The following is a 27,028-nucleotide window of genomic DNA, read 5'->3' on the forward strand; positions in this document are numbered from 1 at the left end:
AATCCTAACGACAGCAATTTCGTCTCCAGACTTCCCGATTCCTATTCAAATAGTTGGCTAATATCAGTCCAATTCAATTAGAAGCTTCATAGTGAGGCATAACATGAACTCCTTATTTTTCTTGCAATCCCTTTCTGGGTTCTGGTACATGGTCATAAAAGCTTGGTACCTGCCTGCTGTGTTGCTGTTCAGGGGTAGGTCATCGGTGTCCAGGATAAACTCTTTTATAGGATAATCGCCCTAGAAACCGAAGATGGTGTTAGATTTGGAATCGCTGAGTATAAGGTAGTGTACTCGGGTATTGAGAGTTATTTTTTTAGAAAAATCAATTAATTTCCGTGTCTATTTACATTGAAATAATTATGGTATCCTTTTGATAGGGAAATACCTAATTAAAAAACGGTGCGGTGTGAAAGAACAGCCGTATTCAATATCTTCCATTTCTTTCGTTTGGTCAAAACGCACTCAATACGCAAATAGAAAAGATAAACTAACAAAAAATTCTGTATTTGGTTAGTTTTTTTTATTTTTATAGTTAGGTATAATCATAGTACCTATAGTAGTTGTATATTAACGTAAGCAATCTAGCGGATTCATGCATTGACGAACTTGATGTAAAAGATCAAATATTAGCGTAGATTAAAAAGCAGTTACTAATAAAGATCTATTAGATAAAGCAGAGTGAACCTTACCGCAGCAAAAGGGCATTCCTCAGGTATACCGAAGTACTTCATGTATGAATAATAATCACTTTCAGGTCCCTTCATGACTTCAGAGCATAGATCACAAATCTCGTGAGTAGCCATCACTTCGTATTTACCAGAAGCTTCTTTTTGAAGAATTAATTCTACCTGAAAAATATTTAGTAATTGAAATTAAGCATAGTACCTAGATTAACCACATACGTTAGCCACTGGATGAAGCACTTTTTTCTTGAAACAACTGTTATCTTTGAAAATTAAATGTAAAACTTCATAGTAAACAAAAAGTTTATGTTGTCAGCACGGACTAATAAAAAATGTAGTTGTCAGTGAGTGAACTTGGGCCATAGGGTGCATCTGCACGAGCAAGTAGCTTGCTTGTTTTTAAAAACGTGCGGGTCCAGCGACTCGCGCAGGTACCAAATCAAAATACCCATCCGCGTGCTCTTGTCACTTGCGCATGTTAACTTGCTCCAGCTACATGCACCGTGTAGACGGACCCTTAGTATTACGTCGACATAATGCGTTTACCTACTGTATATTGCTTACCATTGTGTCAGGGCCAACATCCTTAAGGAATTTGATGTCTCCATACATGTAGGCTATAGTCTCGTTGTACCGAGCCACGGTCACTCCCGAAACGTCCACAAACTCCTCGCTTTCGGAGTCGCAGCACTCCATTTGGGAGTCCAAGTTCAGCAAATACGTCTTAGTAAGAAATATCAATGTGTTTATTATCAACGTTTTGATGTTTTAAAAACTTTATGATTCTCAAACTAACCGTCAGTTGCAGAAAGATCCATTAATATTTAAGCTTCTTTAAATCTATTAGTAACACTTTTTATCTTGTTGACAAAGAAAGAATCAGCAATAGATTTAATGGATCTTTCTGCAAGTGGCGGTAAAATACACATAAAGAATTGCTCACGTAGATTTTCTAGGCGCTTTAATTAAAATGTAGTTACGAAAAATGCTGATTTAACAACTTACCACTTCAGGAGACTGGCATAAACACGTTTGCAACAAACACATCAATATAATAGGTATCATTGTTACAGTTTACAAAATGAGCAGTTATGCTGTCGCCCTATTTAATATATTGAGTAGATCGCGTGTTTCATAAGATAATAGTAACATGTCATATTATTTACTTTTATAGATAGGATCGCATGGAAAATGTTTTTCTAAACAAGTTTTTAATTAGGTGTTTTATTATTGTAATTGTATGTTACGTTGACAAGGTATCAATCAAGATGATCTGATAGTTAATGGACCACCAGTTGCAGTGTTTAAGGTACAGATAACAGCAGGCCAACCTACCCAAATCTGTAAAATTATAAATCGAACATTAACATTCCCCTATTGTGACAATGTTCCAAACTAAATTAACTAAAAGTTCTCACAAAAGTTTTTACCTAGCTCGATTAGTTTAACTCGATTTCTTTTATTCTACCATACCTACCTTTGCTTTGCATCAAATCTAGTTAAAAAGACGATTTATTTTTTGTTTAAACGTAGGTATATAACATTATTTACAAAGCCATGTCGTCCGTTACTATCTAATGTGTGTGGTTGTATACAACGGCTCAAAACTTGGGAAATTCGGACCTTGAGGTGTGATGTCTTTGAGAAATCACGAGCAGAATGGCGGACGCAGTATATCCAAGGAATACCACAAGAAAACAGCAAATTCGTCTAGAAAAATAGAATTTAATTTACCCTCAACCTCTAAGCGGCGAAATGTTTAAAGTACAATCACAACATTAAGTTTCAAATATAAACGTCTATTAATGAATTATATTCATGTAATAATTAATCTAGCTACCTGGATCCACAATTTCTCATAGTAATATCATAAATTCTTCAAGCACAGCAAAACAAAAATAAAAAGCCAGAAATTAAAGTGTTTAATAAATTTATTAAAAAAAATACAAAACAAAAAAACGCTCGTCCATGCTTGCTACCCAACGTTATAAAATTACAAAATAAACTAGTAAATAGCATGTGTTAACAAGTTATATACATAAATGTATATATTTTATATAGTGCTTATACTTTGCAAAGTGAGGAATAACAACAACGTAAGGACACGATCACACTTCTGTGCGCAAGTGTACAAACGTCAGTTACGAGAAATGCTTGTAAATGTAAACGACAAAGCCTTTTATATTATAATATTATGCAACCCGATATAACTAAAAATTTCGAAAAATACATTAATAAAATTCCTCTTTCTATATAAAATACATTTCTTTTATGCTAAGAGAGACCAATGCGGCGCGAATATCTAAAATTCGCTAACTAGTAGAAATATAAACTTTTAAATATATCTTTTGTCAATAATATATTACTTTTCAAGTCTTAAATTACAGATAACCTAATACTGAAAAAGTAACCTTTGACATCCACAGAGAGTTCAAAATATTTATACCAACTTACGTTCACTCGATATGTTACATGTAAATATATTAATTTATTTAAAGACAAATGTTTTAGTAAAATGCTGCCATATACAGCCTACAGATCGTAATTACGAGATATTTTGATAACAAGTGGATTCAATCAAAACAAAGTTGGCACAAATATACAACTAGATAAAAAAACAGAGCCCCAAAATTCGTAACAAAATAAATACTCTTAACACTAATCAAATCCTTCCAAACTAATTTCTAAACAAAGTTCGGGACTCCGTTCTTACAAGCACCTTAAAATAGTAAATATAATCTTTTTTAGTTTTAGTTCATTCTATACTATTTACTAAAAATATAGCTTCTTTTCGTAATATAATTATGGAAGAATGCTTAAACGTATCTGCATTGACAAAAAACGTGGAACCATAAACTCCTTTACAGAATCAACGTTCAATTACATGCTAACTTTAGACTAGAGACAACTAAAACATTCATAAAGATATAATTTCGTTTAAGTGTATAAATATAGCTCACTCTAGTGGCCGGCCCGTATAAACAAGAACAAAAAAACCATCGAGCGAACACACGTTCGAACTACCGACAAAACTAAAATCGAACCTTCTCGCTTCTACTTCGGTTACAGCTCGCCGCATACCGCATCATTACAACTAATAAAGTGAAAATACTACTAACATGTGCTTCGTACCAACCAAGCGACATGTATAACGTTTCGTAGCACTTGAAAACAAAGTATACACTCCAAGAAGACTAGGCGAAACATTCCATAGATGGATGCGACCATACGAAAAATGTGTGCAGTATGCAGTGGCGTTAATTCTGGGGCCGGCACAAAGAAAAATGTACCTTAATGTTAAACAAATTAGTGTCGGAATGCGACAGGGGACCCGTCAGTCCGTGTGCAACCAAGCGATCAACGATATATGCGTGTTTTTTTAGAAATAATTATAAGGTTGTTAACAAAATATCGAGGGATGATCTTGGGAGTCCATTACTGTTGAGAAGTCACTGAACCTGTCAAAGAGAAGAAAAGGTTATTGTTACTGTAATAAGGTGTTCTATAATATTTCTAAGTTTGTATGTACTTTCTAAGTATATCTTATTAGGCACCAATGACTGTGTTTCGGATGGCACGTTAAACTGTAGGTCCCCGCTGTCATTGAACATTCTTGGCAGTCGTTACGGGTTGTCAGAAGCCAGTAAGTCTGACACCAGTTTAACCAAGGGGTATTGGGTTGCCCGGGTAACTGGGTTGAGGAGGTCAGATAGGACAGTCGCTCCTTGTAAAGCGCTGGTACTCCGCTGCATCCGGTTAGACTGGAAGCCGACACCGACATAGTTGGGAAAAAGGGTCGGAGGATGGAGTTGTAGCATTTAAGCGAGATGCTTACAAGTATACTACACAGGATTCTAACCCGTATAGGACAGCTATTAAGGGCTATGTTAGCGTGCAGGTTCAGCGGGAGAATGAAGTGCGAAAGACGAAATGAGTGATTTTATTAAATGCCACGAATTACTATATTTCTAGATTACTAATACTAGAATATTTCCCCGTGTAAAAAACCGAGAGTAGTAGGATCCAGTGTGTGGTTACCTCTGCAGCGATGGGCTGGTGGCGGGGCGGCGCGGGCTCGACGCACAGCAGGCGCGGCTTGTCGTCGCGCGGCGGCTCGCCCGGCGCCGCGCCGCTGCCGCCCAGCGACATCTGCGCCAGCGCCGCCAGCACGCTCTCCATGCTCACGCCAGACCCGCTGTCGCCTTCACCCTGGGTAAGCAACAAGTATTAAGTAAGCAATGCTGGATGCAGGTCGCCTCCAACAGGTATCTGACGGACGACGCCACACAGAGCCGTCCCGCTCGACGCGTCGCGACGCGAAATATCTAGTACATTACAACTGCTCAGTGTCGCGTCCCGTCCCCGTGATGATGAAGTATGCAATCAGGGCCAGGCCACACGCTAGTGTGACGCCTGAGCGGTGTCGCAACGGTTTCCTACATATAAAAATGTATGGTATGCCATACGGTTCGTCTGGCACCGCTCTGGACAACGGCGCAAGCCAGACGAGACGAGCCGAGATATTTTAAGTTAATTGATACAATTAAATAAAAATTGTCATGAAATTAGAACAAAAAACTCACCTTTTGCGGACTTGGCTTGAAGAAATGTAAGTAACAGAAGCCACGGAATCCCTGCAAAAATAATGAATCATTAATCAACCTTGCTTAAACTATGGCACGAAAAACAGATGTAATTAAGGTGCAAGTTTTACCTTCCAGACCATGATCTGTGGCTTGACTCCGCGTTCAGACAGCGCCTGTTTCAGGTCGCGCACTCTCGTATTCGGACTGATGTTGGATATCTGACAACAAACGAACAAAATATTTTATGAACAAAACATTTTACTTTGGACGCCTAGTTAATAAATACCCCACAGAATTGACAAATCAAAATATTCAAAGGACAATTCTGTATCCAAAAGAAAGTGTTTTTGTAATGATAAATTCTTGTAGGTAGCAAGCCTGAGCCGAGCATATGCAAACGAGACTGTGTTTCAAGGGATCACTTTTTTAGCATTGTGCAAGCGTGGGGATTTGGTCACCAAAGTGTTGGGCTGACCAAATAAAGACTGCACTTAATGGTCCACTTCACGAATCCGCAAGGAGAGCTACATTACGAGAAGAATGGCGATGGATTGTGAAGCTTGCTACCATCTCTGATATGACGACCACGACCACTCTGCCGAGAGTGTGACGACAAAAAAGAAACCATGGGGATTAAACCTTCTCTGTGTGAGCGATCAGCAGGGGGCGATAAAAAGGTTGATGATGATGTTAAAACTGACTTTTCAGATAACCAATTTTCTTTTTAAGTTTTATTGTAGTTATAATGTAGTACCTTGACGGAAAAGTCGATGTCGGGTCGCTGGCGCTTGGGGCGGCGCGGCTTGTCGTTGTCCTTGCTGGCGGACTTGTGGCTGTTGCGTCGCCGCGCCGAGCGCCGAGCCTTGCCGCCGCCCTTGCCTTCCTCGCCCTCTGTCGTGTTGCCCTGAGGATGTATAAGGTTCTTGTGTCATTTCGAAGATAGATAGACTTTATGGATGTTTGAAAAAGTGTATTGAATTTTCAGAATTGAAAGGTTGTCTTCGGTGACCGTGGTTTCACTGCTATCCGGGAGACCCATACGGGCCGTCCGTGCGCATCAATTCGCGTCGCTGTGAAACGATGTATGTGCTCCCGCTCCCGCTCCAGGCACCCGTATGGGCTGTCCGTATAGCTGAGATACCAGTTCCGGATAGCTGTGAAACCACGCTGACTGTTCGGATATAACAGTACAACAACATAATAATTATCATATCAGTATTTAGCATACAAAAAATATTTTTTACGTGTGAACATAATAAGTTTAGATGGGAAAAATGAATTAGTATAGGTAAGTATGAGTCACCTCTCCCTCGCTGTGGCTCTTGTGCGAGCGCGTGCGGCGCCGCAGCCGGCGCGGGCGCTGCGCCGCGCGCTCCTCCACGTCCGTGTCCACCTCCTTCAGCGTGCACGCCCGCCCCGCACTGTGTCACAAGACAAACTATTTTAATAACACCTTCATACACGTAGAATAATCGAGAGATTGACAATCGAGTAATTTTAGTGAAGACAAAACTTTTTCACGTGTGAGTAAATGAGCTGCTTTTGTAGTGTCTCTTGATAGTAATAGCAGCGTGATACGTATAGGGCCACTACAAGCCTCTAATGTAATCTAATTCTTAATTTATGAATACCGTAGTTCACAAGTCAAATCCAATACTTCGTGTGTCGAAATGGTTACTTACACTTTTTTCAACAACTTACAAATGCCGAATTTCCTAAGACTGAATCTAAATTGTTTTCCTCTGATTCAAAAATGATGTATCTACGTTTTTAACCCTTTTCAAACTACCTAAAATAAAAGTTAATTTCCAGACTTAAATTAGCAATACTCACAGCATCTCGATCTCTCTGAGCTGTCCCAGTATCGGCATGAGCTCAATACGGCGGTTGGACAGCAGATGCCACAGAATGCCTGCCGGTCGCTGGCTCATGCGTTGAGTTTGTATCACCTAGATATAAACAATACTCACAGCATCTCGATCTCTCTGAGCTGTCCCAGTATCGGCATGAGCTCAATACGGCGGTTGGACAGCAGATGCCACAGAATGCCTGCCGGTCGCTGGCTCATGCGTTGAGTTTGTATCACCTAGATATAAACAATACTCACAGCATCTCGATCTCTCTGAGCTGTCCCAGTATCGGCATGAGCTCAATACGGCGGTTGGACAGCAGATGCCACAGAATGCCTGCCGGTCGCTGGCTCATGCGTTGAGTTTGTATCACCTAGATATAAACAATACTCACAGCATCTCGATCTCTCTGAGCTGTCCCAGTATCGGCATGAGCTCAATACGGCGGTTGGACAGCAGATGCCACAGAATGCCTGCCGGTCGCTGGCTCATGCGTTGAGTTTGTATCACCTAGATATAAACAATACTCACAGCATCTCGATCTCTGAGCTGTCCCAGTATCGGCATGAGCTCAATACGGCGGTTGGACAGCAGATGCCACAGAATGCCTGCCGGTCGCTGGCTCATGCGTTGAGTTTGTATCACCTAGATATAAACAATACTCACAGCATCTCGATCTCTCTGAGCTGTCCCAGTATCGGCATGAGCTCAATACGGCGGTTGGACAGCAGATGCCACAGAATGCCTGCCGGTCGCTGGCTCATGCGTTGAGTTTGTATCACCTAGATATAAACAATACTCACAGCATCTCGATCTCTCTGAGCTGTCCCAGTATCGGCATGAGCTCAATACGGCGGTTGGACAGCAGATGCCACAGAATGCCTGCCGGTCGCTGGCTCATGCGTTGAGTTTGTATCACCTAGATATAAACAATACTCACAGCATCTCGATCTCTCTGAGCTGTCCCAGTATCGGCATGAGCTCAATACGGCGGTTGGACAGCAGATGCCACAGAATGCCTGCCGGTCGCTGGCTCATGCGTTGAGTTTGTATCACCTAGATATAAACAATACTCACAGCATCTCGATCTCTCTGAGCTGTCCCAGTATCGGCATGAGCTCAATACGGCGGTTGGACAGCAGATGCCACAGAATGCCTGCCGGTCGCTGGCTCATGCGTTGAGTTTGTATCACCTAGATATAAACAATACTCACAGCATCTCGATCTCTCTGAGCTGTCCCAGTATCGGCATGAGCTCAATACGGCGGTTGGACAGCAGATGCCACAGAATGCCTGCCGGTCGCTGGCTCATGCGTTGAGTTTGTATCACCTAGATATAAACAATACTCACAGCATCTCGATCTCTCTGAGCTGTCCCAGTATCGGCATGAGCTCAATACGGCGGTTGGACAGCAGATGCCACAGAATGCCTGCCGGTCGCTGGCTCATGCGTTGAGTTTGTATCACCTAGATATAAACAATACTCACAGCATCTCGATCTCTGAGCTGTCCCAGTATCGGCATGAGCTCAATACGGCGGTTGGACAGCAGATGCCACAGAATGCCTGCCGGTCGCTGGCTCATGCGTTGAGTTTGTATCACCTAGATATAAACAATACTCACAGCATCTCGATCTCTCTGAGCTGTCCCAGTATCGGCATGAGCTCAATACGGCGGTTGGACAGCAGATGCCACAGAATGCCTGCCGGTCGCTGGCTCATGCGTTGAGTTTGTATCACCTAGATATAAACAATACTCACAGCATCTCGATCTCTGAGCTGTCCCAGTATCGGCATGAGCTCAATACGGCGGTTGGACAGCAGATGCCACAGAATGCCTGCCGGTCGCTGGCTCATGCGTTGAGTTTGTATCACCTAGATATAAACAATACTCACAGCATCTCGATCTCTCTGAGCTGTCCCAGTATCGGCATGAGCTCAATACGGCGGTTGGACAGCAGATGCCACAGAATGCCTGCCGGTCGCTGGCTCATGCGTTGAGTTTGTATCACCTAGATATAAACAATACTCACAGCATCTCGATCTCTCTGAGCTGTCCCAGTATCGGCATGAGCTCAATACGGCGGTTGGACAGCAGATGCCACAGAATGCCTGCCGGTCGCTGGCTCATGCGTTGAGTTTGTATCACCTAGATATAAACAATACTCACAGCATCTCGATCTCTCTGAGCTGTCCCAGTATCGGCATGAGCTCAATACGGCGGTTGGACAGCAGATGCCACAGAATGCCTGCCGGTCGCTGGCTCATGCGTTGAGTTTGTATCACCTAGATATAAACAATACTCACAGCATCTCGATCTCTCTGAGCTGTCCCAGTATCGGCATGAGCTCAATACGGCGGTTGGACAGCAGATGCCACAGAATGCCTGCCGGTCGCTGGCTCATGCGTTGAGTTTGTATCACCTAGATATAAACAATACTCACAGCATCTCGATCTCTGAGCTGTCCCAGTATCGGCATGAGCTCAATACGGCGGTTGGACAGCAGATGCCACAGAATGCCTGCCGGTCGCTGGCTCATGCGTTGAGTTTGTATCACCTAGATATAAACAATACTCACAGCATCTCGATCTCTCTGAGCTGTCCCAGTATCGGCATGAGCTCAATACGGCGGTTGGACAGCAGATGCCACAGAATGCCTGCCGGTCGCTGGCTCATGCGTTGAGTTTGTATCACCTAGATATAAACAATACTCACAGCATCTCGATCTCTCTGAGCTGTCCCAGTATCGGCATGAGCTCAATACGGCGGTTGGACAGCAGATGCCACAGAATGCCTGCCGGTCGCTGGCTCATGCGTTGAGTTTGTATCACCTAGATATAAACAATACTCACAGCATCTCGATCTCTCTGAGCTGTCCCAGTATCGGCATGAGCTCAATACGGCGGTTGGACAGCAGATGCCACAGAATGCCTGCCGGTCGCTGGCTCATGCGTTGAGTTTGTATCACCTAGATATAAACAATACTCACAGCATCTCGATCTCTCTGAGCTGTCCCAGTATCGGCATGAGCTCAATACGGCGGTTGGACAGCAGATGCCACAGAATGCCTGCCGGTCGCTGGCTCATGCGTTGAGTTTGTATCACCTAGATATAAACAATACTCACAGCATCTCGATCTCTCTGAGCTGTCCCAGTATCGGCATGAGCTCAATACGGCGGTTGGACAGCAGATGCCACAGAATGCCTGCCGGTCGCTGGCTCATGCGTTGAGTTTGTATCACCTAGATATAAACAATACTCACAGCATCTCGATCTCTCTGAGCTGTCCCAGTATCGGCATGAGCTCAATACGGCGGTTGGACAGCAGATGCCACAGAATGCCTGCCGGTCGCTGGCTCATGCGTTGAGTTTGTATCACCTAGATATAAACAATACTCACAGCATCTCGATCTCTCTGAGCTGTCCCAGTATCGGCATGAGCTCAATACGGCGGTTGGACAGCAGATGCCACAGAATGCCTGCCGGTCGCTGGCTCATGCGTTGAGTTTGTATCACCTAGATATAAACAATACTCACAGCATCTCGATCTCTCTGAGCTGTCCCAGTATCGGCATGAGCTCAATACGGCGGTTGGACAGCAGATGCCACAGAATGCCTGCCGGTCGCTGGCTCATGCGTTGAGTTTGTATCACCTAGATATAAACAATACTCACAGCATCTCGATCTCTCTGAGCTGTCCCAGTATCGGCATGAGCTCAATACGGCGGTTGGACAGCAGATGCCACAGAATGCCTGCCGGTCGCTGGCTCATGCGTTGAGTTTGTATCACCTAGATATAAACAATACTCACAGCATCTCGATCTCTCTGAGCTGTCCCAGTATCGGCATGAGCTCAATACGGCGGTTGGACAGCAGATGCCACAGAATGCCTGCCGGTCGCTGGCTCATGCGTTGAGTTTGTATCACCTAGATATAAACAATACTCACAGCATCTCGATCTCTCTGAGCTGTCCCAGTATCGGCATGAGCTCAATACGGCGGTTGGACAGCAGATGCCACAGAATGCCTGCCGGTCGCTGGCTCATGCGTTGAGTTTGTATCACCTAGATATAAACAATACTCACAGCATCTCGATCTCTCTGAGCTGTCCCAGTATCGGCATGAGCTCAATACGGCGGTTGGACAGCAGATGCCACAGAATGCCTGCCGGTCGCTGGCTCATGCGTTGAGTTTGTATCACCTAGATATAAACAATACTCACAGCATCTCGATCTCTCTGAGCTGTCCCAGTATCGGCATGAGCTCAATACGGCGGTTGGACAGCAGATGCCACAGAATGCCTGCCGGTCGCTGGCTCATGCGTTGAGTTTGTATCACCTAGATATAAACAATACTCACAGCATCTCGATCTCTCTGAGCTGTCCCAGTATCGGCATGAGCTCAATACGGCGGTTGGACAGCAGATGCCACAGAATGCCTGCCGGTCGCTGGCTCATGCGTTGAGTTTGTATCACCTAGATATAAACAATACTCACAGCATCTCGATCTCTCTGAGCTGTCCCAGTATCGGCATGAGCTCAATACGGCGGTTGGACAGCAGATGCCACAGAATGCCTGCCGGTCGCTGGCTCATGCGTTGAGTTTGTATCACCTAGATATAAACAATACTCACAGCATCTCGATCTCTCTGAGCTGTCCCAGTATCGGCATGAGCTCAATACGGCGGTTGGACAGCAGATGCCACAGAATGCCTGCCGGTCGCTGGCTCATGCGTTGAGTTTGTATCACCTAGATATAAACAATACTCACAGCATCTCGATCTCTGAGCTGTCCCAGTATCGGCATGAGCTCAATACGGCGGTTGGACAGCAGATGCCACAGAATGCCTGCCGGTCGCTGGCTCATGCGTTGAGTTTGTATCACCTAGATATAAACAATACTCACAGCATCTCGATCTCTGAGCTGTCCCAGTATCGGCATGAGCTCAATACGGCGGTTGGACAGCAGATGCCACAGAATGCCTGCCGGTCGCTGGCTCATGCGTTGAGTTTGTATCACCTAGATATAAACAATACTCACAGCATCTCGATCTCTCTGAGCTGTCCCAGTATCGGCATGAGCTCAATACGGCGGTTGGACAGCAGATGCCACAGAATGCCTGCCGGTCGCTGGCTCATGCGTTGAGTTTGTATCACCTAGATATAAACAATACTCACAGCATCTCGATCTCTGAGCTGTCCCAGTATCGGCATGAGCTCAATACGGCGGTTGGACAGCAGATGCCACAGAATGCCTGCCGGTCGCTGGCTCATGCGTTGAGTTTGTATCACCTAGATATAAACAATACTCACAGCATCTCGATCTCTCTGAGCTGTCCCAGTATCGGCATGAGCTCAATACGGCGGTTGGACAGCAGATGCCACAGAATGCCTGCCGGTCGCTGGCTCATGCGTTGAGTTTGTATCACCTAGATATAAACAATACTCACAGCATCTCGATCTCTGAGCTGTCCCAGTATCGGCATGAGCTCAATACGGCGGTTGGACAGCAGATGCCACAGAATGCCTGCCGGTCGCTGGCTCATGCGTTGAGTTTGTATCACCTAGATATAAACAATACTCACAGCATCTCGATCTCTCTGAGCTGTCCCAGTATCGGCATGAGCTCAATACGGCGGTTGGACAGCAGATGCCACAGAATGCCTGCCGGTCGCTGGCTCATGCGTTGAGTTTGTATCACCTAGATATAAACAATACTCACAGCATCTCGATCTCTCTGAGCTGTCCCAGTATCGGCATGAGCTCAATACGGCGGTTGGACAGCAGATGCCACAGAATGCCTGCCGGTCGCTGGCTCATGCGTTGAGTTTGTATCACCTGGGTATAAAACTTTTGTTAGTTTCTGGTTGCATGGTACTTTCTAAGTGAAGATTTAAATAACCCTTCAGCTGTTGAACGCAAATCAACGATCTCTAATCGCAAATCATCGGATAAATAAGTCCATAGTGCAGAGATATAATTTTTATAGACAGGTAAAAAGTCCGCAGTAAACTTTGTATTATGTGTATAAAGCGCAATTGTGTTGCAAGCAAAGAGAAAGTTACTGCTAACAACACGACGATGTATTTTTTATTTTTTATTTATTTAAAAGATATAATAACTTTCTAACCATTTTTTTTATACTTCTTTTCTTTTTTACCTAATTCACAACTATGAACGGATTGGATCTTTAAATAAGATCTAATTTTAAGAGTGTGCACCTAAGATGCCTTATTTTAACGACCGTATTATATTTTTATTTTTTGAAGTCGTGGTGGCCTAGTGGGCAAAGAACCAACCTCTCGAGCATGAGGGCGCGGGTTCGATTCCAGGTCAGGCAAGTACCAATGCAACTTTTCTAAGTTTGTATGTACTTTCTAAGTATAACTTAGACACCAGTGACTGTGTTTCGGATGGCACGTTAAACTGTAGGTCCCGGCTGTCATTGAACATCCTTGGCAGTCGTTACGGGTTGTCAGAAGCCAGTAAGTCTGACACCAGTCTAACCAAGGAGTATCGGGTTGCCCGGGTAACTGGGTTGAGGAGGTCAGATTGGCAGTCGCTTCTTGTAAAGCTCTGGTACTCAGCTGAATCCGGTTAGACTGGAAGCCGACCCCAACATAGTTGGGAAAAGGCTCGGAGGATGATTATATTTTTAAAAAGTTTATATTTTACATACCTGTGTTGGCGTGATAATGATGTCAATGGGGACATCATGTGGCCCGAATAGCTCGGCCGGCAGTGTATCGAACACCTATAATAAAACAATACATTTTACTACTACGTCTACACTTGCATGACAAAAAATAACTTCAAGCGTTTGGTCCACCATTTTTTTTTTTTTATTTATCTGATAAATATCAGATAGTTTTTATTTAGCTTATAAGTTTAAATAAAAGATGGTGAAACTAACCTAAAATCTTTGGGCCCATTTTCACCGTCAACATAAAAGTCCGTTTTTCTTAAAACAACTGTTTACTTTGAAAATTGATCGTGAAAATTCATAAGTAAACAGTTGTGTTAAGAAAACTGACATTTATAATACACCGGTGAAACATGGGTCATGTTTATTAATTGATAATAAGTAGTAAATATTTAGTAAGAGGTTTACATACAACTACATGTTAATAAGGGAGTTATAAAAATTAGGAGTACAAATACTACAGTTATAAAAAACGACGCCACATGGTATTAGGTTTAACGCACACATCATGGAGAAGTTTACGATATTAAATAAAATATTATATAAAGACTATTTTATAAAGCTATGTACTTTATTTATATCGTGTTTCAAACCGGAACTTTAATCAAGTTTATAGGATAAATGCATGATTGAAAATATATGCAATAAATAAGTTAATAAAATATATTTCAAATACCCGGCCTGGCACACGCTATGATTTTTTTTGCGGATAATAATTTTATCGCAAACGCACTACGAATTACCCTTTATTAAAACCTGTAACTGGAACAATTTTGAATTTTCTAAATACATATACGAACATTTACATTCTACGACTACAGAAAAAATAACATGGAAAAAAAAATGTAGATAAAAATATATGTAATAACATGCATATACCCTACTCATATTTTTCCCTATATAAACTTCTCCATGAGGTAATTTTTACCTGGCAATCGTGCACAGTAGTGGCGACCAATGTGTTTGGCTTGATAGCTTTCATGTGCATCATCAGACCGAACTCCAGGTCTCCGTAGCCTATACAATACATATCATATAGTCTTACAACATATATTATGTATATAGACGGGAAGATACCCTATGCATTTTTTAAATAGATTGAAATATGTATCGGGATTTTTTATTACACCCTGTATAAATATTAACCTTCCATATGGTAACTTAGGTATATCAAACTCAAAAGGGGATATGAATGATAATAAATTAAATATGGAGGAAATCCTTACAAAACTCAAAAGCTATTCAAAATTTTTTTTATAAATATAAAAAACAAATATAAGTACATAAACAAATTAAATATAAAATAGATAATTCATAAAGTTGTTTTATAAAAAAGTTTTATATCTTACCTCTTCCCTTGCCGATGCGGTATCCTTCCTTGGAGACGGCGACTGATCCCATCACGACCAAGTCCAGCGAAACGGAATCTTCTATGCCTGATAAGAAATTACTTTTAGATCAGAAAAATACCAAATACAATATCAGGTTAGGTCAAATAGCTACTTGCCGGGGCTGCGGGATTGTTCGAAAGAGTTAAAGCGGCCCTGGCACATAAAGGGCTTCAGAAAGAACATGATGGGTTTAGTCAGTAAGGTCTGACACTCCCTCACGCTGCTAACCCACAGCAGGAAGGGTCATTTGATGATTTCCCAACAAAAAAGGTGGGATAACTATAGTTAGGTAAACTTATAAAAAAATCCTCTTTTTGCGTGGGGGGTTAAAATCTTATAAGGTGGTGAAGTTTGAGCATTTCGACGCAGCTTGTACGAACCAAAACAATTGTTTGTTATTTTTTTTTCTCTGAGACTGTAATGTCCGATAGAATCCAACCATCTTATTAAACATATCAAAAAGTCTTTAAAATCGCATGAAATTCCCAACTGTCCATTGCATAATAATCTTATGAGTCAATGAGTCTTCGATCATGGAACTAAAAAACTGCTTTTAGCGGCTGCAAGGTCAGGAGTGAACAAAAGATAGTAGATACGCACCTGTGTACTGATGACGTCAGACCAGTACTATAACCATTTGAAATACAAAATATGTCGAGAACTTTGTGATCATGACTAAGTTACTAAGTTTAGACAGAGAATTTGTCGCTGTAAGCTTACTTTAGGAAAATCTTGGGCTAATGTGATGGAAATAGTGTTTTTAAATGGTCAAAAATACCAGTTGGAATTGAACTCTGCTGACATATGATGATATAAAGCTATTTTGAAAAAGTAGGTACAAATTAACGCATGGGTCCTTTCAAGTCTAACGATCCGTCAGTCAGTCAAGAATTTTAGAGATAAAATTGATCAGGGTTGGTAAAATACTACCTATTCCTATTTGGAACTTCAGCAGCCAAAGTTAGAAGTTCAGTTACGTACTTATAAAAATTTAAATCGTTTGCCTTCCTCCACTGCGTTCCTTCGCAAATTCTTACGAGAAAATTTCAAGATCCTAGTCACATTATCAGATCCCATTGCTTTACTTACCAATAGGTTTTCCATAGGACTCCATTCCGTTGCGCGAGACAGCCTTCCTGATGGCTGCGGGGCCAGTCTCTCCTTCGGGCAGTTCCAGCCGGTTTAGGAACCCTTTCTGCAGACGAGGCACCGGCACGTACAGGGTCTTGTGTTGCTCCAGGCAGAGGACCCTATTGAAAAATAAAGAATCATTTTTTGAGATATAAAATGGGTATTGTAGCTTCTATCTAGGGTTTGAAGACGAAACATAATATCTAACATTTGTGGGTAAAAAAAAATGACAATCTTGCACATTCAAAACAGGTTTTTTCTTCAATGCAGTGCTCTGTGCGTGCACTTTTGCATGAAGTCGTTCGGGTACCCATTTAAAACAATCTTAGGCCATGGCCTTTTTAAGATAGACTGACAAATCTAAAGACTATTATAATGTCGAAGGAATTTGATGCAGAATTTATCCCGTATTGAATAGATAAGAATCAAACAAAGCGAGGATTAGTTTAACTGAACAATTGCAGCTAATACTTGAGCGTGCAATAAAATTGAGGCAACGATATTGATGCGATTGGAATTCAGTAGGAATTCCAGTTATCGCGTAATTTAATAGCCTGTATAAAGCTGCGTACAGACGTGCTCAATTCAGCGTTAAATCGTCAGATTATAAAAGTTATATTATTCGTGTATCAATAAGTTGTCGACTGTAGACGTGTGATTGAATGGTGTAGTACAATCAAAGGGCTAGCTGTTTGGTTGATCTAAGTGAAACTGGAGCGTGAATCATTTGCTTATCTCCCAGACTTATATTTTATAGCTCATATTGCTTCTAGGTTAATATGTAAAGTGATAAGCTCTCGTCTAGAACAGGTGAACTGTGCCACTTAAGCTAGGCGTGATTTCAACTTTGTCTTGGTTTCCAACAGTTAAAGTATATTACACCAGCTTTTGTAACAGAAAATTCTGAACCTGCACTAACTTATTTATAAGTAAATTTTCAGCTCCTCAAATAGAATAGATATTCATTATTAATAGAATAATATTATTTATTGAAAAATTCAAATGTCCTGATAAAACCATAGGTTAGCATTGAAATCCACATTTAGTGCACAAGTGGATACTTATTTCGGGACAAATACACGACAATGAACTTTCTATTATTAAAATACACACACACGAATATTGATGTACTTAGACAATACATTACATATTGTATTATTGTAAACACCTATACCTCATACTACTTAAATACATAGTAGGAAAGTCTGGCATAAAATTACCGGTGTTCTACAAAAAGTACAAGGTCACTTTTTACAGAAACACGTTACATATTCATGAAGCTGTCTATATACAATGATAAAGCAACTATCAGGATACAAGTAAATACCGATTGTGTAAGGCAAAAGTGATTAAAAGAATATTTCGTGCTGTGCTGTTGTGGGTACAACAAAGTATGAATTTTGTCTACTAAGTACCTATATTTTATTTAAACCCATTTTTTGTAGTAAAACATAGGTGATAATACGGTTTAAGTATTTGTCCATAACGTTTTTTTTTTCTATTTATTGTTCTAGTTTCTTTATTTTAAGTGGCCTTATAAATACTTCTGTATTAGTTCAATAACTCACGCGATTTCACAAAATACTTCTTATGTTTCAACTTCCATTTATAAGTATTTTGTCTAGTCCTCATTCAGGAATTAATCAGACTTCATTGACCCAAATAAGTGTATCCTTTGAGAAACTTCAGATACTTACCAATATGGTATCTCTTGGCAATATTGGGCACCGAAGACAAATTCGCCAAAAACGGTTCAATAAAACTTGCATTAACCGGGTGTTAGATGAAACATACGCAAAGAAACGGTCTGTTTTACTTTGTCTTTGACTTTTCTTTTGGCAGAGTTTTTGCGCCACTTCTTGCCAGCAAAACAAAAGAGCTGTGAAGGGGGCATTTGGGGGCTTTCTTATTGTTCTAAAAGGGTGTTGTTTTTTATAGAATTTTGGAAAATACTGCCTTGCAATGCAAGAAAAAACAGTCAATTTTATTCTAAATTCTAAACTAAATAGGTATTATAAACTAGAAAGTGGATTCGCCTAGTTAACTTAGATTAACTATCGTCTTCACGTACTCACAAAACGTACGAAATGATTATTGTCAAAGGTGTTGATTTACGATTGGATTGGAATCAGCGACTTACCAGATGCAATTAGTAAGATCTGTTACTTCAATTTTAACTCCGGTACCCTCCAATATTTATCGCTTGCAAATACCTCTCAGCTGATTCATTTCATTATTATTTGATTTGACTGGCTTTAACAGTGAGCCTTACTGTACTTGTACTATTTTTTCAAAATAATTCTGGTGCGGAATTTTCAAGATGTCTCCTTAGTGATTATAAAAACTCAAGATTTTTCAGTATTCAGCCAAAACTAGCATGCTGCACACGGTCGAATTACAACTTATTAGAAAAACATTATTGTTAATTTTAACTCTATTACACAATATTTCTAACTCACTTCTTACTTAAGTAGATACACATCCTACAAACATGTAGGTAAATATGTAAATATTATATTTAAATATACAATTAATTAGTATAAGTTACATAGTAATACGTTATCACAGCGATTACAGGGTCATATGTACGGAATGCAACACATCATTAAGATATGTAGCAGTATCTGATCAAACAGTAGTATTTACTGAATTCCCGGAATATTGTCACTTTAAAACTGAATGATAAGAATTAAAATTGTGTGGTTATCCTTCATTTCTAACTAATAATGGAGTATGTTTTATAAAAAGTTGAAACCTATTAATTTGTAAAGGGTTAATACCCAGGAATGGCTGCAAAAGTATCAAGAAATAATGTTGTAAATACTAAAATTGCAATGTTCATTTAATTATTCTTTAGAGTTCTCGCGTCTAGAAAATAACCATGGTATTGCTACAGACTTATTATTCCACCCTATTTGGTTTACATAATGTTTGACGCGTGCGCATACCCTGACAATTATGAGGGTACAATGAGAACGATAGTCATTATCTTGAAAGATGCATTGCTTTTACAAAAGTATCCATTATTAAGATTTAAAGAGAACATTATATAACAAAATTATTTACATAAAATATATTTTATTAATTTTGCGACTTACCTATCATCATCTCTCGAACCTTTTACCCAATTTCGTTAAAATAAAATATAAACTTGTTAAAATTAAATGTAACTGGAAAATACCGTAACATTGCTCATTATAAGTATATATAATTTCATTATAATTTTTCAGCGGTTTGCAGTCCATTATGTAATAAAGCAGAAAGTTATAAAAACATTGAGTATGGAATGCGTTACTCAACATATCGGTCATGGATTGCGTAAATAATCAATGTACCTACTTGGGCTACCAAACCACCTGTTTTTACTTGGACTACACAAACAATAATTTAGTTCTTATGTGTATGAAATTTATTGTAGTATAATGTCTTCAGCAGAAAGAAAATTTTAGTAAAAATGTATAGACTAAAAAGTTGCAAAGAAAGAACATTATCAGTTAGGAATTGTCAGTTTCAGACAGTCTTTTTCCAAGAAAAGAAGATAAAAATGGTAATTATTCCTCCGTCTCTTCTCAGTAACAGAATATACCGGCCTATTTACGTCTAACTCCAGTTTGTCACTAATCACTATTATACTGAGGTCTATCAATTTCGCGCTCCAATTGAGAAATATATTGCCTCTATCAGGAAAATCCAATCAGTCCCAGCTTGAGAGCTAAATAGTATTTATTGTTGCTAGTAATGGCTGTTTTATTGATTTGTTTTAATGAAAATAATGAGATTTAAAGAATTCTTTAATTAATGAACAAAATCCAGTAAAAAGTTAATATCAATAAAATATTTTTACTGCTAATGTATCATGACGGCCATAAGATTATCATGGATGCAATTGATAGATCTGGCAAAAAAATGTAGTTTTTAGGAGCTGAATTGGCACTTAGAGGCAATAGGTACTTCTTCCCAACTTTAAAAAAATTGCAATAAATTAGAGCTGATCATAAAAATGTACAACTTCTTCAATAAAACAGCGTTGATACAATTTTAAGCATTATTCTATGTATATTGCTGTAATTCAAATAAAAAATATTACAGAACGTTCAACGCGCACGTTCCCTTAGAAACTCTTTACGAGCAGAGGTCGTTGACTCCTTGAAACGTACAATAATGTTGAATGAAATAATGCGTATAATCATAGCAACAGTGAAAGTAAACATGCTAATATCAGGCTAACATAAAAACGATTCTGAAATTTTATTTACTATTTTAATTTTAATTAAATCACAGTGTAAAATCAGCTGAAAACTGGATACAATTCTTTCAGTTTGGCTGTTTAGGCGATGAGACACCTCTATGCCGTGGTCTAAAATTAGCCGTGTATTATACGGGTTCTGGAATTTGTCCCGAGCTCGGCGACTAACTCAAATCAACTCAGCAAGACGTAAGAAATACACTCGAAAAAGGTATCGCATCAAATTCGCGGGACTGTTGCGATTCTAAGCTGTGTGCCGTCAATCACCAAGCGGCGCGGAACGGACTGACTGCACGAAAGGATGATATAAGAGGTACAAAGCAATCGCTATGTACACTCTATTTTGTGTCGTGCTTGACTTTCTTTGTGATATACCGCTTAATACTACAGTATCTTACTGTTAGAATAGCTGTCGAGGTTTTGCGTACGCAACTGCAGTTTTAAAGGCGAAATTGTTCAGTAAATAATTGCAAATTATTCGCTTGTACCTACGTATCGATATGGATCGATTTCATAGCGATTATCTGTCGACCCTGAACCTATTAACTTTCTTGGAACTGAAACTAAATATTTATTGAGTGGTTTTCGCGCCTGAAGTCGCGTGAAAGTGTTTGCATTCACTGTAGGTATTCAGTGACCTTGTCTGCACTAGAATTTCTCGCTCAGAAGTCCATCAACACAGCTATTAAATCGACTCGTACATACTTCTTTATAACGATTATAACCGACTCTATTACCTATGGAATATATGGGAGTCGAAATTACTGAATTTATATTGTACTCTTCACATTTCAGTAAACATCAACTCGAAAATGTTCTCTCCAAATCTTCTCGAGAAGGAGTAGTTCTTAATAAGATCCTTAGATAGTCTTCAGGGCTGACGAGAAGAAGAAAATATACAAAAAAGTATATAAAAACTAGACGAAATGCACACTAACCTTACAGCCTCCTGCGGCTTATCAGGGTTGACTTTCACGGTGCTAGCATTCTTGAAGACATCCAGCTCTGCCAACTTCGCAGCGGCCTCCGGGGCCCCCTTGAAGTTTGGGATCCTGTTGTAAACTGGCCTCGGGAACATGGCCAGGCCATTGGTCTCCAGATGACGCCATACTTTCAGTCGGAACGAATGCTTCGTTATCTCCTCCGGCACCGGTTTCTTGGCTGAAAGTTTGTTCAGAGTATATTTATTGTGGGTCAATGAACTTCTTTTTTCATATTGTTTTGTTTAGACCGGGGATTAGTAGTGTGGGTTTGTTGGCACGCTGGCAATTTTGAGATAGTTCGTGAGAAAGGTGGAGTTTCTAAAGAGAAAGGAAGGATTGAAGGTTCGAGACCCTTGGATTAGCTGAGGCTTTATATATTAGTCATTGAATAATGCCATAAATAAACCATTGAAAATTGGTTTTAGGCACCATCGATTGCGTGTCTTTCTCATTCAATAATTACTCCGAATCGAATATTCATATGGCTATTTTAAAACAATTTATTTCCATGTATTTTTCTAGAGATCAATTTAAATTTTCACCGCTACTAACATCGAATAAATCGCTATTTCAAAATGAGGTCAAAGCGATAACTAAATGAAAAACCGAACATAATGCTATATTTATAAAACAAACGTTTTAAAAAGGTAAATGACCTGTGTATTCAACAGTTGGTACGTATGTCGAGTAGAAACGTGAATTGCCTAGGCGTTATGTACCTATAGTCTGATTTTTAATTCGAGTCAGTAAAATGACAGGGGCAACTGTCACTTTCACAAAAAAGGGTGACCCACTACAATAGTGATGTTCCACAATCGATCGACTTAGAAGTTTAGTCATGATTTTAGTCCTGCCAATAACAAAAAAAAATATAACAACAGTATTTTATGTAATATTTAATTACATGTTTTCAGTTTAATTTCCGTAAATTACATATTTATGTTAATATAAAGCCAATTTGATATTAATAAAAAAATTTAATGTATGTACAAATAAATAAATGAATGTAATCTAGACTAACTTTTAATTCTCGATTTAAAAATCTCGATTTTCCACATGACTATTTATATGGGACCCTATTTTTTTAAAACTGTGCAACACTGGAAATGTCATTTTACTGACTCGAATTAAAAATCAGACTATAGTAACGAACGATATTGTATGAACTGAAGTGTAAAGCTTTATGGGCAATGAAATAGCTAAGAATTACTATAACTTTACTATTGAACGTGTGGGAAATATTCAGATGAAAAGTTATAAAGAGCAACTTAGGTGTGGTGATGAAGCCTAGTGAAATTTTTGTCCACATAAATTAGGATAGTTCCCGAAAAAAAATGCTCAGTTTCTTCGAACTTAGCCAACTTACCTAACAACAACTTACATACATTTTGACAATGCTCAAGCTAACTTGAGAAGAGCAAGCTACTCAACATAGATCCAATAGTATGGATGGCCCAGAAATGACAAATGAATGCATAAAATAATTTGCATCAACGCCCATAGGGAATAAACCTCCTTTTATGGGAGTCACAGGAAGCGATGGCCAGTCGGTACGATTTCATAGAAAGAGAAAGTATTTTTAACCCTGGCAAAATAATACAGGTGTGTCAACGATAGATGAAGAATTGCTACTGCAAAAATTCATAGAACAGTAAGTATAGAGATTTTTCATAGAAATAGTCGAATGGAGTCATTGCACATATTTATGGCTGCCAAAAAAAAACTTGACCCTGATCTTTATTGTATTTGTCATACTAGTAGCTATTTATTTACTTGGGTGCGTCATTGTCGCTTAAATTATTCTAAGAAATACATTACTACTTACTGACCAGAAAAAAAAACTAGAATAAGTACAGCAAAGTCATCGAAGCCTACGACGGTGACATTCGGTAAAAAATCGTCAGGCTTAAAAACGGCGTAAGGCCCTACAAATTCCGTGAGATGCAAAGACAGGTAAGTTGAGCCTAATAAGTAGCTAACACCAAGTCTAGATCTGTTCGGTTCTCACTGGTACACAAATAGGTTTACGTAGACCCATGGCCGTCAAATTGATTAATGCGCCAGCCTGCATTATGAATGGTCAATGTGATATTATTATAATATATGGTTCAGGGACCTATGACAATAATAGGAATAAATATTGATTGTGTAGTAAGTAGGTACTTAGTGTTTTTCAATAAGGAGGCAAAAAACTATTGCGGTTATACAACGTCGCCATTGTTGATCCTTCATTTTCTTATGGTTATTTTGTCATTACTTAACTATATCTAAATATTCAAAATAAATGTGTGTTGATTAAAGATAAGGCTGAACAAATATTTGTAACAGGGGGCATCGATTTTAAAAATACAACTCTCTTGCCGTAAAATGGGGATACACCAAGGAACTCACATAAGTACAATGCATTAAAAAATTCAAGATCAGACGCCAAAGAACCACGTGCAGTTCTATGCAAATACTCAAGTCGATAAAAACAATACGAGTAGCTGCAAATTACCATGACTTGTTTACATAAGCAGAAAGTTATATTGATCTAAACGACCTTGCCACCTCGGTACTATGGGTCAAGTTCAATGGCGAATTAAGACGACGTTGCATAATACTAAAGCAGTATTTTGAAGTTTCTATGTTAGGCTTAGGAGCACCCTGGATAATACCACAATTAAAATTTTAAATACTTATAAACGATATTTATAATTTACGAATTTTAATAACGGCTGCAGGTTTATTGGCACAAAATTGGCGCCATAACAGGAGAAGGACATACACTATCAAAATCAGTTTTAACGGTAACAAGAAAATAGCATTGTATTATTCTAAACTTAATTTATTTGATCATCCCCAAAAGCAACAGCAAAAGCGCGGGAAAATTCTTCCACGTATTTGCTTACAATGCAAGAATTGAGGGTATTTTGGAAAAAATAATTTACCAAAAATTTTGATTAAAATGACCAATTCTCAGTTTCAAAATTATAAGTACTTATTAAAATCAAAGCAGTTTAAACATATAAGCCTGATGACTATATTGTATGCGCAGCAAACATGTGGCATAGAAAACTGCGAGCCAAGGTGACTCCATTACATGGTTGAAATACAACACCTGTGTCGCACAGGTACAAACATGTTTACTTAAATTGAGTTTTTGTTACTAACATTGAAATAATTTATAGGAATGTGCAAGTTATGATAAAAAAGGATAAAGATTTTCTTTATCATTTTTCTTTGAAATTATAATTTTAAGATAAGCTGCTTCCTGTCTCAGTGTGAGACAAAAGACTGCATTATCTTGATTAATTAAAGAAATGATAGGTTTGTTAGATTACAGTTTAACTAAAAAAATTAGGGAACTTATTTAATTTTTACCGACCAAAAAAGAATTCAAAAAGAATCTAATCAGATTTTTTAATTTATTTCTTTCTATTGAAGACAGTCTCACATATTGCCATAAGCAAGCAGTCTGCAAACCATGTCTTCTAGAATTATATCATTGCTAAAAAACAAAGAAAAAAAAATACAATGAATGGGGGGTAGTTTTATTTTCTCTATATTTAAGCAACATTGATTATTCGAAAAATAGAATGTTTGCAAATAAAACTAAGCTTTATTTTAAAATATTTTCTAAGTTATGTTCAAATCTAATATTTAAATATCATGGTTACATAGAACTACGTAAGATAAACCGATGCACTAAGTTATTATCAAAACGATACAAGTTACTAACATATTCATTTATATTAATGATTACACTCAGAAATAACAACAAAATAATCAGGAAAGCTGACAAACTGATAAATAATTCAACCATGACCTATGCAGCCCACACTTAAATAAATTGACTCTTAATCTACAACATGTAGGTAGACACGAAAAAAATATGTTAAAATGTTCAAGTAAAGGATTTATTAATTTCACACTCATATCTATATATAAAGATACATAGATGAGGCAACCCGCATAATAAGACCTTCAAACCGATGATTCAATGCAAATAGAAAATCTAAATGACCTCACATCGCACACTGGCGTTACATCAGTTAATTGAATATAATATTAATTACTGCAGCGCTCCAACTTTCTTGCATATTTTCGAGTGATATGCCTCCGCATATTACGAGTACATTGTACCAGGCCGGCGTAATTCTACTACCTAATAAATCAGTTGCATTTTACAAAAGAGGTGGGTAGACCAGAAGAATGTGAGTCATGCTTCACACTCCAATTAAGCTGCCCACAGTATCAATAATTACTGGCCGAGGAAACAACCCAAATCGCGATAATCGATGCACGAAACACTAAAACGCAAGTGAAATTACAACTGCAATCGGATTCTACAATATTTTTTAACATCAGCGTCGAAGAAACTTCGCATTTTCATCATCGATTGTATGTGGGTATTTCGAAATACACGAGGTCTTCAATGCGATATGATTTTTCACGTATTTTCCACGCGTTTTTACTAGATTTTTCTCTAAATTAGTAAATAAAACAGTGGAATAATGATTGTTATTCCATTATTTTTAACAACGAAATGGAAAACTTACTGTTATCCGCGGCGTTTGGCGTACCGTCTCCGTTCTGCATTTTGATAATTTACCGCAATCGGGAGCTCTTCTGCAAGGATTTCGATGATCTAAATGAGAACCATCAAAATTATTTGCAAAATAAAATCCTTCTCCGCCGAACGGAACCGTCACACACAAAAATAGAACGCGAAGTCGCGAATAAAAAACAAATGCAACCAACCTGCCAACAAAAACGTTTTAGAGCTGTGCAAAACTCACTAACCTTTTGTTTAGTAATCGACTAAAAGCATAGCTAGTAAAAATTTAAAAAAAAATTATCACTGGAAATGAAAAGAGTGGTTATTTGAAATTAATTTATATATTATGTTAATGTCGGTTGTTTGCTATTTGTTACATTTATTTTATGCCTGCCTTTATATGTCAATGCCTTTATAGAATTCTTTATTTGACAGATAGACAAAGTTTTTTTTTTGTAATCTCTATCAATGCTTCAAGGTTGCAACATCACGACAATAAAAGTTTGTTTCCCTTGGTTTCCCTCCACATTTCCACGTTATGTTTAGTAATGGAGAACGATTAGGTACTTATTAAAATTCCTACACCGAGAAATGATATACGTAGGTATTTGTTAAAATGTTTTATATTATGCCCTGCCAAGTAGCTTATTAATTTGTCCGACTTGCAGATGTAGGTAAAAGAACTTAACTGGCGTGGGACATTGCCTGATTTATATTTTTTATGAGTGTAGGCTAATTTATTTCCGCCGCCCCATGTACAAGCCTTTCTAAAATAATAATTTTCCATTTGTAGTAATTTCGGCTGAAAACCCTGGTTTGGTAAGAAAAAGATCAAATTAAATGGTGTGAGCGAAGCGATCGTAATTATTTTTATCAATTTTACTGGTAATAATTGGTAAATCACTTTTTACGG

At 39.0% G+C, this 27,028-nt stretch overlaps 2 protein-coding genes across 2 annotated transcripts; both read right to left on the bottom strand.

Annotated features, from left to right (window-relative positions):
• Positions 1-46: 46 nt before the first annotated feature.
• LOC110377134 (uncharacterized) lies at positions 47-1,840 on the bottom strand. The gene is made up of 4 exons (XM_021335836.3): positions 1,692-1,840; positions 1,251-1,409; positions 693-851; positions 47-240 (listed from the first exon to the last, which is right to left on the bottom strand). The coding sequence occupies exons 1-4, from the start codon at positions 1,749-1,751 to the stop codon at positions 64-66; spliced, it is 555 nt and encodes a 184-aa protein (XP_021191511.1). The 5' UTR covers positions 1,752-1,840; the 3' UTR covers positions 47-63.
• Positions 1,841-2,599: 759 nt separating this feature from the next.
• On the bottom strand, positions 2,600-26,644 carry Lost (lost). The gene is given in 14 exon segments (XM_064039968.1): positions 2,600-4,144; positions 4,725-4,895; positions 5,270-5,320; positions 5,401-5,490; positions 6,027-6,176; positions 6,576-6,693; positions 12,844-12,959; positions 13,801-13,875; positions 14,753-14,841; positions 15,174-15,260; positions 16,305-16,465; positions 21,531-21,753; positions 26,117-26,205; positions 26,607-26,644. Coding segments are annotated over 14 exon segments (1,467 nt in total). The 3' UTR covers positions 2,600-4,135.
• Positions 26,645-27,028: the final 384 nt, after the last annotated feature.

The sequence above is a fragment of the Helicoverpa armigera genome, chromosome 21 (genome assembly GCF_030705265.1).
Source record: "Helicoverpa armigera isolate CAAS_96S chromosome 21, ASM3070526v1, whole genome shotgun sequence".
NCBI lineage: Eukaryota > Metazoa > Arthropoda > Insecta > Lepidoptera > Noctuidae > Helicoverpa > Helicoverpa armigera.

Excerpts from the sequence above, each read along its gene's own strand:
- LOC110377134 (XM_021335836.3), bottom strand. The coding sequence starts at position 1,751 with ATGATACCTATTATATTGATGTGTTTGTTGCAAACGTGTTTATGCCAG. Across the intron at positions 1,410-1,691 it reads TATGCCAGTCTCCTGAAGTG|ACGTATTTGCTGAACTTGGA; the intron begins GTAAGTTGTTAA and ends TTTCTTACTAAG. Across the intron at positions 852-1,250 it reads ATGTTGGCCCTGACACAATG|GTAGAATTAATTCTTCAAAA; the intron begins GTAAGCAATATA and ends AATATTTTTCAG.